At 40.5% G+C, this 15,280-nt stretch overlaps 1 protein-coding gene across 1 annotated transcript in view; it reads right to left on the bottom strand.

The window, feature by feature from the left end:
• The window catches only part of Focad (focadhesin), a 307,188-nt gene that overhangs the window by 235,847 nt on the left and 56,061 nt on the right, over positions 1-15,280 (bottom strand). Inside the window, exon 5 of the mRNA XM_052176733.1 lies at positions 12,980-13,084. Coding sequence (XP_052032693.1) covers positions 12,980-13,084 — 105 coding nt within the window. The remainder of the gene's footprint in view (positions 1-12,979; positions 13,085-15,280) is intronic.

Raw genomic sequence — 15,280 nt, 5'->3', positions numbered from 1 at the left:
TTAATTTGTCCAGAGAACTAAATAGACTTTAAGTGATAACAATGTAAAAAAGAATGCATGATACTGATTACAAGAGGCTGGTAACCTTGGAGGAAGTAACATGAAAAACACAAACAAAAAGATTCTTGTTGGTTAGGTTTTGATTACTAATATTATACTTTTTCAAACAACACAAATGGCCTAAAAGCAATTATAACTGGCAAACTTTTATTTTTAAGCATAAGGAACCAAAGAGCTAAATTCTCCCTTGTGAATCATCAAATTCATATGTGAATACATGTAAAAAATAATACATAAAGGCTTACACTCACATAATAGAATGGATATGTCTTAATTAAACAAACTGCACAGCATCATGCATGAGACTGACTTACTCTCTTCACCACTAGTGTGTCAGCACAGTCTTCACAGTGAGGGCAAAACTGTGCCCCGAAGCTTGGTTAACTACAGCCTAGCCTCCCCCACCAGGAGCTCTCGAACTTCCTCCAAGTACTAACCATCTAAAATATCTCCTGATTCTGCCTAACGTTCCTTTTGGGGCAAAACTATCTCGGGCCCAGAATCACTACCATAAGTCCACGGCAAATGCAATGTGAAGCACAAAGCTGAACAGGCTTTAACTTAAACAGAACAAAAAGTCATCAATCATGACTGAAATTTACATTTCTTATGGAAATACACTTAGCAAAAATTAGCATTGGATGCACAAGAAAACTGAAAAGGCTTAAAATGGAAAGAAACGGAAAATTATTCCTTTACGAAATAAATCTTATTCTAAAATAAACATCATTAGAGAATATAGATGCTAATTTGAGTACGACAGAAAATGAAGTTATTATCCTATCAAAAATATTATAATTAGAGCATGAAAATGTTATAAGGCTGAGTATAGTTCATTCTTGATATATTCAAGATTTGATTATTAAATTTATGGATTATTCAATTTTTTTCTTTTTTCCTCTCACTTACTGTTTGTTAGCCATTCAACTTCTTTAAAGTGTATTCAAATGAAAAAGCTCCAGGCATTTGAAAGGATACACAATTTAAACTCCAAAAATTTAATTTGAAGTTCCAGAGACAGAGAGAGAGGAAGGGAGAAAGGGAGGGAATGAGAGAGGGAGAGAGGGGGAGAGGGGGAGAGGGGGAGAGGGATAGAGAGGGAGAGGGGAGAGGGGGAGAGGAGGAGAGAGGAAGAAAGGAAGAGAGGGAAGGGGGAGAGGAGGAGAGGAGGAGAAGGGGAGAGGAGGAAGAGAGGGAAGAGGAGGAAGAGAGGGGAGAGGAGAAAGAGAGGGGGAGAGGAGGAGGAGAGGGAGAGAGGAGGAAGAGAGAGGGGGAGAGGGGAATAGAGGGGGAAAGGGGGAGGAGAGGGAGAGGGGGAGGAGAGGGGGAGAGGGGGAGAGGGAGAAGGCAGGCGAGGGCTGAGCACCAGTTCTTGTTACTTCCTGACTATGGCTGCCTCAGATCCCTTCCTGACCCATGAGATCTCGATCATGATGAGCTGGAACTGGAACTCTAAACCAAAATAAACCCTTTTTCCTTAAAATAAATTGATTTATTAATTCAATCATTCTCAAACCTGCTACTCAATCTACATAGTTAATTTACTCCATCCTTTGTTTAAAATGTAAGGCTGACCCTCTAGCCAACCAGATCATTTGGAAATAATGGTGCTGGCCACGGAGTAGGACATGTTCAAAATACAGCCAAGTGTGGATGCCACCACCGCTGTCAACACTGTAGTGGATTTTATACAAATCATACAGCATGCTTGGACTCTTTTTTTTTTTTTATGGTCATGTCCCTATAGCAAATAAAACTGAAACTAGAGAGAGAGGATATGACAGTAGGAGCAAGGAACACAGAATTACCACACACACACACACACACACACACACACAATCAAGTCTCATGTAGTCAAGACTGGCCTTAAACTCATTATATCGCCTGCCTCTGCCTCCCCAGTACTGGGATTGTATGTGTGCACCACCATGCCCCATGCATGCAGATCAAACCCAGTGCCTACACATACTAAGCAAGAACTTTAGCAACTGAGATACACATCTGTCTCCAGGTTTTCATTCTCTAGCAAAGCATGGGATCTCGGTCAAGAGAATTAGACTCTCTTGACCAGTGTTCCTTCATCTGTAAAATGAGCTCAGGCTAGGTAGCTAATTGCTGACGCATAATCCACATGAACATTAAATCCCAGGCAGAGGACGGACGCACAGGATGCAATCAAGCCCTGCAAAGGAAACAAACCACAAAGATGGCGCTCCCATCTGGTATTATATGGCAAGCTTGAATGGCTCTAAGGCCAATGTCTGTGAAACCGAAAGCCTCACCTATTTTTATCTCAGAAAGAAAAACTATCCTGTATTGTCTGCTTCCTAGGAAAGTAAAATGCTGTGTCCAGAAGGATGATTAAATCGGAATTATCTAGCTCCTGAGATAGCCTATAGATCTGTTTTCTCCTTAAAGGAGAATAACATCATTTCTAAAGATCAAAATCAATACAAATCAGACAAGCAGGTCACTCTCCATTGGCCTCCAGTGCCTGTAAATCTCTTCTTGTGCTTTAGTTTTCTTTTGTCATGCCACATGAACCAGTATGTTCAACATTCTTTGGCACTTTCCTATTTTGTGACATGCAAGCATTTTTACTGATATTTTTAATAAAGTATATAACATAATAACTAACGAATAGAAGAGTCCCATCAATACTAACCAGAGTGAATTTTTGCCTAAAAGTTGGGTCAATGTCTTAATATTTTTTCTTCCTCAGTGTGTGTCAAATGCACTTCTATAATGAATATATATAATTACACATACAAATACACATACACACACACACACACACACCAAACATGTCCCTACATACTTATGTAGTCATAAATGAAAGAATACAGAAGATTATGAAAAATCAGTTCTGTTCTAGAGTCATACTGTTCAGAGTGGGGGATGGGGACAACAGCAAAGCCTACAGCCTTGGATGCAAATGTTTCTTTGCTCCCCACCTTTCAGTAGCATTATTGACAGTGGAGAGCAGTGCATGCATCTGAAATTAGGGAGCAGCGGGAAAGGAGAATGATATATGCACAGTTCCACCGGACTATCACCGAGACAATGATAACATAAGGTATGCAACGGTAGTCACCTTTACAAGAATAAGTGCATCAATCTTAATAGAAATGAGGGAATAAAAAAATTAGCTGTGTGGCAGCTAAATCAGGAAGCAAAAGTTATCTGTAACCTTTAGGTCACCTCAACCTTTTGCTTCATCTCTGAGCATCAGAAAGCTATGATTTGATTTACACGGTAACTTCAGTGACTGGCGCAGAGCGCCTTTTCTATGGGAGAAACAATGCCAGCAAGTCACTGTGCATTTCCATGTATGCAGCTGTGACCCGGGAGCTTTCAGAGCAATGCACAGCACTTACTCCATCAAATATGCATTTTAAAAGCATTTCTCTACCTGCTCAGAATTTTGATTGGAAAGTGCTGGCGAGAAGCTGTTTTTTTTTTTTTTTTGGGTTTGGTTTTTAATCTCTTCAGATAAGTTAAAAGATGCACAAGAAAAAAATAATAAAAAATAAATAAATAAAAAGATGCACAAGAAAAAATGTGGTGGGGATTACAAAATGGATATTACTGCAAAAGAAAAAATGATTCAAAAAGAGAAATTAGTAGTAATTATAAAGCACTGTGTAACATAATTTGAAAACAGATGTATTTGTGTGCTTTCTATAGAAGGGCCTCAGAAAACGCCAGAGCCAAAGTGCTTTAGTCTGGACATTTCTGACTGATGACATACTTCCTTATGTCTGTCAGGCAGGTAAGAAGCATGTAAGGTTTTATTAAACCCTCCCCTTACTCTGCTTCTGTCTTCACATGCTCCTTCCTAGGATCACTATTTGAGGATGAGATTTTTTAATGCAAAGTTATCTTTTAAGAAGAAGGCAGTGCCTTGGGTTGGGGGCAGGGTGGTACAGGTGCTTCAGGATCTAAGACCTTTCTTTTGTTCCGTTATAGGCCATGATCATGCACAATAAATAAGCTAAGAAAGAAAAATGGAATGATTGAATGATTTTTGTGACCTCAGACATGTTTTTTAGATTACCATGGCAGTTTTTTATATGAGTATCTATATTTAGAAAATTTTGTACATTTTCTAGGGATGACTGCTGGCTGAAGATGAATAATATGTATAAACTCATTCTTTAGGTATGACTGTCAATCCCAGGAGCAAATCCCACATGATTAGAATCATTAATAAAAATCAACAGCGAAGACATTCATAGTACGAAGAGAGAAAAGAAGAATGAAGTCAGAAGCAAACATTCACACAGACAGAAAGAATCAGACTGCAAAGACTGCAGAGAGCCCTGCAGGACACTGCTGCCTGAGCTCACCCAAGCACTGCTGGCTTAAGTTTCTGTTTGTTTTTGGGTTTATTCCCTTAGGCAGCAGTCCTAAGTCAAAGTCCAAAACTGGAAAGGTCTCTTAAAGATCAAGATGGTAAGCAAGCACCAATACGTTAAAGCAGACTATAATATCTAGGTAACCGCTATATTCCCCTTAGCAAATCTGTTCTCAGAAGACCTGTAAACACCATCCCCTCCCTACCTAAAAGGCTACCTAAGGTGTGTTCTCACCTGAAATAATGGTTTTTTGAGTATTCTCACCAGTGATAAAGACCAAGGTAGGTTATTTTTAATAACTTTTTAAAGTAGTTACCTTCGGAATAAATGTAAAAGCAAAAACACTAAAAAGTCACTTCTTAATAAACAAAAGAAAAAATGAGATAAAATGTGGTATATGCATGCACTAGATAAAGGGAATAAACACTGGTACATGCTACAACATGGAAGAAATCCTGAAAACATTATGCTAAAAAGCTACACATATGAGGCCATACATTGTATGTTTCCATCACATGAAAGTTCTAGAATGTGCAAACTAAATAGTAGTATTCTCCAGGGGTAAGAAGGAATAAGTAGCCCTTTATATGAGGCCTCCTTTAGAGGTGATACAATGTTCTGAAACTATGGAGTAGTGGAAGTTATATCATTTAATGAACTTTAATAAAATCCACTGGATCAAACACCTGAAAAGAATTTTATGGCAGGGGGTGGGAGGATGTGTTGGGGGTTTTTGGGAGGGGAAAACCAGGAAGAGGTATAACATTTGAAATGTAAATGAAGAATATATTCAATAAAAAAAGAAAAAAGAATTTTATGGCATATAAACTATGTCTCAATATAAAGAGAAGCACTAGGACTAGAGAGATGGCTCAGCAGTTAAGAGCACTGACTGCTTTTCCAAAGGTCCTGAGTTCAAATGCCAGCATGGTGGCACACAACCAATTGTAAAGAGAGCTGATGCACTCTTCTGGTGTGTCTGAAGACAGCTACAGTGTACTTAGCTTTAATAGTAAATGAATCTTTAGGCTAAACCAAGCAGGGCCAGAGTGAGTGGGGCCAACCAGAGAGAGCAGAGGTCCTGAATTCAAATTCCCAGCAACCACATGATGGCTCACAACCATCAATACTGCTACAGTGTACTCATATAAATAAAAATAAATAAATAAACTGAAGAAGAAGAAGAGAAGGAGAAGAGAGAAGAGAAAAGAAGAGAAGAGAAAAGAAGAAAAGAGAAAAGAGGAGGAGGAGGGGAGGGGAGAGGGGGAGGGGTGGGGGAGGGGGGAGAGGAAGAAGGGGATAGGGGGAAGGAGAAGAAGAGGGAAGGGGAGGAGGAGGAGGGGGAGGGGAAAGAAGAGGAGGAGGAGGAGGAGAGGGAGAGGGAGAAGGAGAGGGAGAAGGAGAGGGAGAGGGAGAAGGAGAAGAGGAAGAGGAAGAGGAAGAAGACTAGGAGGACAAGGAGGAGGAGGAGGAGGAGCCAGGTATGATGATACCTGCTTCTAACCCCAGCACTCTGCAGCCTGAAGCAAGAGATCACAACCCCAAACCAGCCTGGGCCACAAAGCAATCCCAAAATAATCACAATGAAATTTACACTACAATGTCTAAACTTAAGGCAGAGAGATGACTCAGTTTATAAAGAACTTACTGTGCATGCCTTAGGTCCTGAGTTCAGATCCCCAGAACCAATGTAAAGCTATACACAGTAGGGTGAATCTATAACCTTTGTGCTCTTATAGAGACATAGTAGAGAAAGAAACACCAGACACTCATGGGCTTCCATGAGCTAGTTTCGTTGTAAACATTAGAAAATTACAAGAGAATCTGTCTCACATGGGTGGAAGTTGAAGACTGACCTCCACATGTATGCTAAAGCACATAAATTACTACACTCACACATATCACATATCACAGCATACTTGTATGCATGCACATACATTAATACACACACACACACACACCCCAAAAACAAAAACAAAAAACTGGGTGGTGTACACTTTTAGTCCTAGCACTTGGGAGGCAGAGGCAGACAAACCCCTGAAGTCAAGGCCAACTTGATGTATGTAAGGAGCCCCAGGTCAAGCAGAGTTAAATGGTAATACCATCTCAAATAAAAATAAACAAACCAACAACATATCAACAACCACATACTATTTAAAATTCTTAGCCTTTTCATTTTAGAAATATCTGCGTATCACATAAAGTGCATTAACACAGTAAATGTATTACATTGTATTTCCATGAAGAAACTCCCAAGTTAAAATGTCATTTATTCCTCCTGATAATTAGTCATGTCCACCCCTAAGATCTTTTCTGGCTCACCTTGGCCACTAAGCATACGAAGCCCTCGCAGTCAATGAATACTGGGCGTAATATGAAGCTGGGTTCTGGACAGTCTCTGTGTATTCCCCACAGATTTTTTTTCCTTAGTTATGACAGAAAGTTGACACTTGTGATGACTCAGAGCACAGAGTGACAGGGTGATCAAAGTTAAACTCACAGTGAACAACTATGTGGTGGCCATCATGGTGCCGGGGATATGCTCCTCAGACACACATGGTACTGTTTATGCTATTCAAAAATGTCAATACCATAAAAGTCCCAGAGAAGGTAAGATGGGGTTCTGTGTTCTAAAAGAATTTTTTAACTGATAACTAAAGATGACTTGAAACCCAAAACAATATCCTCTAGATCAAAAATTAAAAGGGAAAAATAGGAAAAAATGAATCCCCGCTATTCTTTAAATGAAACTCAAAGTCTTTGCAATGGCCACCTCCCCTGAGCCACGTGCAGGCCTCTCCCTCCCTGGAACTCCAACAGCCATTGTGCATCTGTGAGCCCCTCCACAGGGCCCTCACATGGCACAGTGGCAGCAGTAGGGAAAACGGGCTAATCAAGTTACTAGCGCAATGGCTTCCTTCAAAATAGACACTAGGAGAAAATGCAAAAAGGTTATGGGTTAGAAAACAGCTACCAAATTAAAAATAGGACTGTATTTTGATAACCACAACTGCAAACCAGTCTCTGTTCGTATAATAGTATTTTCTGAACCTCTCTCTCCTTTTAGTTTTCCTGTATCTGATTACCCAAGGGGATAAACCTAACTTCAATAAGTCAGGGTATCAAAATGAGTTACAACGTATCTCTGCCTTTAGGATCTTGAAATCCTTCCTCTCCAGCCATAAAATCTACAAATAGAGGATTAAATCCACACACACAGGGCACAGCGTTTCAACCCACGCAGGATCCAGCCATCCTGTGCTACTGACCTCAGCATCTTCTTCAGAGTCCACCATCTGCCGAGCCATTAAACATTCCCTCATTCCAAAAAGTACAGCTTCCCACGAATAGGATTCGGAACATTTGATATTTGTACATGTCAGCCACTGTCTGGCACATCAGAATAAAGCACAAATTCTGGAACAAGCAGTCACTGCTCATGAATTCACAGCTATTTCCTCACTTTCGCTCAGAGAAGAGAGGCCGTAAAAAGATTGCCATAATATGAATATGCAGAGAAAAATTTAAAAGCAACACACAGGATGAAAGTTCATGGAAATGGCGTATTATAAAGCAAATGAGAAAACTAGCCTCTAATAATTGGCAAATCATCGTCAGACTTGCAGCCAACAATCCAGACCTAACAACAGGGGGGAAAAAAAGCCTAAACTTGAGATGCCTTGATAGCAATGAAATAAATAATGTTAATTAATTCAAAATTGTTTACAAGTAGAAAGGCATTTCTAAAGTTCTGGAAAACAGTTAAGTTCCTAAAGCAGGTCATAAACTTTGCTGCCCACAGACTGTATCCTGTGAGCAGACATGTTGTGTCTGCCAACCTCATACTTTAAGAACTTGGGAGTAGCTGCCAGCATTTAATCAGGAGGCTTCACACAGAAACCTTCCACTTATTAAAAGATCTGAAGGTCTGGCAAGGCTGACACCCACCGCCTCATTTTAACAAGACTGGCCATTCTCTACAAGACCTTTTCATGGAGTTACGTGGGAAACCGAAAAGAACCAGGGCCTCTGGCTGACTCACGTCACTCTGAGTTTTGTTTAGTTATACGTGTAGTGAGAAGTTCCTTAGAGGGCACTAAGGCACAACTGCAGTGGGGACTTAGATGTCTGGCATTTTATACTTGGTTAAAGCTCCTGAACTAACTGCAAGAACCAAATTCCTACCTTTTTCTCCCATTACTCCCATCCTCAAGAGTAGCAACAGTCGCAGTCTTATTAAAATACAGCCATCCAATCACAATCAAGCCAGGAAGCTCAAGAAGGATGCTCTAGAAGGAGCAAGATCAACTTCATCAACAATGAAGCTACTCCAGCTTTTCCTCTAAGCACAATCAGTAATCAACTGCACTCAAACGCCAGCACAAGTGTGTACCTCAGGCCCAGGTTGTGCATATGGAAAACTCTGAGGATGAACTGCTTCTGCACGGGAAGCCCTGACAACCTGTGCAGGTTTCTAAGAGGGGATTCAGGACTCTCCTTTCCTACTCCCACAAACGCCCGCCCACCCACTGTCTGAAGGCACTAGCATGAGACAGAGCCATGGAATTAAGTCACTGAATGAATCCATGACCTCTTTGCATCTGCTTGCTCTCTTTGGCTTGGTTTTTCTTTAGAATCATCCTGTGGTTCTGCACCTAGCTTCTCCGTTGTAGATGGCTAATATGACAAGATGACCTTGGATCCTTGATGCTGAGGAACATGCATGTCACAATGAACAAAGAAGGTGGGCCTAAACCACTCAACACACCCTCTCTGTCCTGAACCTTCTGGGGCCCTTGCAGCACATATGTGGTGACATCTAGTTCTTGGGGCTGAAGAAAGGCTTTGTAAGTGGGAGACACAAAATGACGTGCATCCACAGGAAGCAACTAGGTGAACATGCTGACTCCCGGTCACAGAAAACTGTGGGATGAATGAGACTCTCTAGCAGGCAACTCTACGAAGCAATAGTTCGAAGCATCTCTCAAGCCTTCTTTATTCTTACAGACTTTAAGAACCACTGAACACTGGACCCACCAGGAGGAGGAGCTTCACTAGGGCCCCTGGTCCTCAAACAATCTTTTACAGCTGCATTCCATAAGCCATTCCACAGACACAATTAAAACAACCGTGTGTTCTATGTTACTATGGTTCAAATTAATCAGCCTTTTGAACAAAAAGGCAAACATTTTTAAAATACAACTATATACTGGCCTTAATATTATGAAAAAGTCCTTAATATTATGAAAAATACAGATTATCTTGACAAGAGAAAAGCCAGTCATACAAGAGAAAAGCCAGTCATATGCCATGCTATGATTTTAAATGAGTCAGTGCCTTTCAGCGACGGTTGAAGTCTGTCGCAGTCCCTTTGTGCTTTACACTGTGCTCTCACCAGCGGCCGCTGCAAGGAGGGTTGGTACTGCTAACCGACACAGAGTGTGCAGGGCTCTGAACCAGCGTGGCAATTTTATGCTTGACTCGGATAATCATAGCTCTCTTGAGGGGAATCTTCACTCAGGCTCACCTTCCCCTGCTCCTGCCATCCGCAATCCCCTCTGGGGGAACGTCAGACCCTAATACACTCGATTACACTCTACAGATTTATAATACCAAACAGCCATTCACATAAGGGCTTTCCGTAAACATTACCAGATTTATGCCAACTCGGGTGATTGATTTGAACCTCTTAGTGTGTCACCTTATTTCAAGGCAAACCTTACATATCCAGTTTTCCTTACTTCCTTCCCTAGTCACACGTTGTACCTTTCCCCTTGTGAAAATTAGACCATATTAGAAGAACCAGTAATAAGACAAAATGAATTCTAGAAGGGACAGCGGATACGATGAGACAGATGGATGAAGTCAATCACACGCAGTGAGGACAATCAGCATGAAAATGAGAAGAATCATAGTGTTTCAGTTTAATAGAATAGTTCATGTTACCGACATCCAAACATATACTTCTAAAACATTAATGAGCCCATGAGTTACCTACAAATATTTTCCAAAATACAGGCTCTGATTGAAGCAGCCTGCAGTGCAGCCCCTGCAGACGCATTCTACCAAGCCCCAGGTGCTGTTCATGCTAAGGTGGTGGCTCTGCTCCTTGGTGAGGGAGGGGGAGGGAGCAGCAGCAGCTTCACCTGGGTGCTTGTCAGATCTCTGGCGTCCACCTCAGACTCAGCAGAGATCCAGGTCAACTAGTGTGCATCACAGACAGCAGCCTGTGCCTGTGTGCTCACTGAGAGCAGGATCCACCTGGGAGCATTTAAAAGGCGTGGGGCTCCTCGCAGAGGCTCTAGTCCAGTGAGGTATGTGGATGGTGTCACATTTATTTCTTTTAAAGCATACCCAGGTGGTTCTGATGAGCAGGCAATATGGAGAACCAAAGATTTAAAATACCCTCCTGGGTAGGAGGAAATATAAACTGACTGCTAATGGAATGAAGAATTTCTTTGGGGGAGGAAGAAATGTTCTAAATTTAACTATGGTGAAAATTGCATAACTGTGGATGGAAATCACTGAACTGTACAGTTCAAATGTGTCTCTCACGTGATCTGTGAATGATACCTCAATAAAACTGTTGTGCAGAATGATAAAAACCTTTAGCAGCTTCTCTATAGAAACATGAATAAATAATGGGACAGCAATGAAATGGAATTATATTCTATCCTGAAAATTTAGACCAAAATTTTGAATTTCTTTTAAACATAAGGCAGGACAAGTGTCTCTCCAGAAATACTAATGTCTGCTCACTGACTCTTCAGATCAATTCTGCTGGAGATGAAAAAGAGACTGTGAGCTAACACCTTGCATTACAAACCTTGCATTACTATTATGCTGAAAGGAAGATGCAAAAGGAAAGAGCGGAAAAGAGGAAAGGGAAGAGAGATTGGGGGGAAGGAATATCTATCCATTTGGAAAACTTGCCCCACATACGATAAGGTCCTACAGTATTTTCACTGAGGCTGTGTGTAGTAGTTCATGTGTTTAATCTCAGCACTTGGAAGGCAGACGAAGATGGATTTCTGTGAGTTGAAGGCCAGCCAGGACTACAAAAAAGAATTTTTTAAAGTAAATAAATAAATAAAATAATACATATCACATTTTCTTATTTTCCTATATATTTGAAATTATTGAAAAACATGCCAAGAAAAATACGTAAAATACAATCTGACCTTGTTTTAAAAACAGTCTAAGAAGCCCTAGATAATGCACTCACAAAAATGAGACAGGCCACAGGCAACATTGACATAACAGGACCAGACACTGCTCACTGACCAAACAGAGAACACCACAAGCATAGGTAACTAGCAGGCAACACTGTCCCAGAATTACCCTCAGGGCTTTTGACCAAGGTTGTCTCTAAACTACAGGTGCTGTGAGCTCAAATCACCACAGTCCAGGTAAGCATTCCCACCCTAACCCCAAAGTCAACCCCTATTTATGGTCCTATACCCTCATTCTTTGAAATAAAACAACTTCCACTATATCAAATTCCTAAGGCAATATGAACTAGTGAAACACATCTTCTGGGTGCTTTGCTGAGAGTCCTTCTGTTCAGCAATGGCTTTGTGGTGCTGAGTGACATCACCATCGCAAACTGAGTAGCACATCCTCCTCACCAGAAAAGCCCTACAAAAGCCACTGCATTCTGTGGTGACTGCTGTGTATTTTCTTTTTAAAGTAACTCTGCCTTATCACATTCTACAGACAACAAGGAGAAAACACTAGACCTTGACCCTGCAAACAAGTATCTCCTATTACTTTCCATGGTGAAGAAACTGGCCTTCCTGCCCCATACACACCCTGTACTTTAAGAAAATATTTGCTCAATGAGCTCTCCAGGTTTCAGAGTTCTGAGAGAAAACAGTAGCATATTATTGTTGTTGAGACAGGTCTCCTGTATTCAGAAGTGTTGAACCTTCTGCTTCCACTTACCAAGTGCCGAGAGACTGTCACCTGGTGACAGTTATTATAAAGCAAAAAAAAAAAAAAAAGAAGAAGAAGAAGAAGAAAAGAAAAAAAAGAAAGAAAGAAAAGAAAAGAAATTTGAGTAACATATTTCAGTTCCAAAGAAGCAACTTGGAAACCACACTGGTGATGTTCAGCACGCTGTCAACTCCACCATTCTTCTTTAAAACAGTCACTTCCTGAGGAATAAGGGCCCACAACTACTTTGTCTATGTATATCCTTCTGGTTTAAGAGCCAAATCTTTACGGAAGAATATCTTGTTCCTAACTTTGCTAATGGTGTAAAAGTTCCTTTAAACAGAAAGGGAGAGGGAAGGACAGCACAACAGCTCAGTAGTAAAGTCTCTGATGCCAAGCCTGACGACCTGACTTTGAAACATGAGCCCCCACAGCTGGAGGAGAGAATGACTCCCAGAAGTTATTCCCTGGCTTCTACCTATGCACACACACTCATGCACATTCCTAGAGGTGTATACTCAAACGTATACACACTCATGCTTATGCACTCACACGAACGCATGCACACACTAAATTAATTTTTAATTGAAATCAAGTAGCACAAACCGACAGCAGAGAAGACTTACCTGATAGAATACATATCCTGAATGTCCTTTTCCCCACTTTGACTTTCCCTCAATGCTTGCATCTGTAATAATTTCATAAGGGCTTTTATCAAACCAGACATATTCCTGTAAAAAAAAATAATAATAGCATGCTAAATGTTCCAAACTTAAAATAAATATGCTAAGCAAGTGCTTAATCCTGTTTTTCCTTCTTGTGATATGAAATATTGAAATAAGAGCCTCACACACACTAGCCAAGCGCTCTAATGAGCTACACTTCTCTCCAATCCCACCATGCCTGAACCACTGAAAGCCTGCCACCCACACTCTATAGTGGGCACCTAGAGACATTCAGCTCTCTTTTTAGCACAGCCAAGACCCATGTATGAAAAAGGGAAACACAGCCAAGAATCAAACCAGTTATCAATCACCTCCCTATACACACGTGGGGAAAATCAATCATAGAAAAAAAGCAAACATTAGCCCACATAATTCGAGTCAGTGACCACATCAGTTAACTGGAATAAATGATCAAGTCATTTATAAATATTAGCAGACCATGAAAAATAGCCAGACATATGAAATGGATCAACTACTTAAAAGAGCAGGCCAGGGGACCAATTAAGGCAAAACAAAAGCCATTAAATCAAAAGGGAATTAATAAAAAGAGGAATTACACTTTAAAGTTTTTCTTTATTCTATAAGAAATAAATGTATCAAAAGAAAAATAAGTACTGTCTCCCTTACAAACTAAAAAGAAATCTTAGAAATAAAAATGGTTTACTAATTTTTAAGCAACTTAAAAATCATGTTTACTAACATTTATTGAACATTACTATAGGTGAAGCATTATCCTAAGTGCAGAACATATCATTGGTCATACCATATGGAACAGAGGAATATTCCATCAGCACCAACTTTAGGGTCAGGAAAGCTTCCCATGACTTGAGGCATTTACATTAGATGTGACTAATTGTACATTTTTAAGGTATTTAAATTTTTCCTCCTGACAAAGGATTTGACTATACATTAGACAACAACAGTCAACAGCAGTGGCCAGTACCTGGCTACTGGGCACCCCGGTAATATGGTTAGTAAAAACCAAGATGTACTGCATGTACCTAACACACATAACATCTACAACTTGAATTCCAGAGACCCAATACCTTTCCTGACCTCTGTGAGCACCAAAAATGCATGAGGTATACAGACACTGTGCATGCAAAAAAAAAAAAAAATCCAAACACACAAAAAAAATTTTAGAGAACTAAGAAGGACCCAGATGTAGGTAGCACACAACTTTAATCTGAGTAGTCAGGGGGCAGAGGCAGGAGGATCTCTATGAGGTCAAGGCCAGCTAGTCTACAAAGAGAGTTCCAGGGCAGTCAGGTCTACGCAAAGAAACCCCATCTCAAAAAAAAAAAAAAAAAAAAAAAAAAAAATCAGAAAGAACATAAAATATGACTGCATGCTAAAATAGTATTTTGATATTTGGAGTTACATAAAGTTCATTATCAAAATTAGTATCAGCTTATTTTTATCTAGTTATCAAAAAGAAATGTACATTTATTTTATTTTTATTTGTGTATGTACATGCCTGCAGGGGCTAAAGGTGTTAGATTTCCCCTGGTGCTAGAGTTACAGGTAGTTATGAGTTACCTGATGAGTTTGCTGGGAATGAAAGCTGGGTCCTCTGGAAGATCAGCCAGTGCTGCTAACCACCAAGCCACCTCCGCACCCCCAACTATGAGAAAATTTGAGCAACATGTGTAACTCAGACACATGGCTCGCGTTATATTCCCACTGCACATCACTGTTGCAGACAGTTCTAAGGCTTAGTTCCTAAGCAGATTCTTCTAGGACTGTCACATTTCCCTTCCGGCTGAAAATTTTTCCACAATACTTTCAATAGTAGTTTTCCCCTTTCATAGGAATCCTCTTACATGCCCATGCAAGTACAGAATCACTGATGAACCTTTTGTGACATAGACCATATGTGTACAGAGTCTCTCATGTATGAACCCACTATGAATGGTCCCCATGCTAAATGAAAGCCTGCAAATAAAGACACTCTCTCCTGGCACTAAGTGGGACCTGAGTCTCCATTCCTAGACCCCACAAAAAGAGGGTGAACACAACAGAGCATGTCAGTAACTCAGGGCTTAGAATGGTGTAGAGCATAGGTAAGCCCAGTGAAAGACTCTTATCTCAAAAGGATAAAGTGGAAAACAATAAAGTGGAGAGCAATAGGGTAAGAGTAGACCAGCAGTGGCCCTGGCTTCAGTATGCACATGGACAGGCAAACCCACCCATTCATATTTG

Source organism: Apodemus sylvaticus, chromosome 3 (assembly GCF_947179515.1).
Source record: "Apodemus sylvaticus chromosome 3, mApoSyl1.1, whole genome shotgun sequence".
NCBI lineage: Eukaryota > Metazoa > Chordata > Mammalia > Rodentia > Muridae > Apodemus > Apodemus sylvaticus.
The sequence above is the reverse complement of the archived record's forward strand: the minus strand, read 5'-3'. Positions and strand labels throughout refer to the sequence as shown.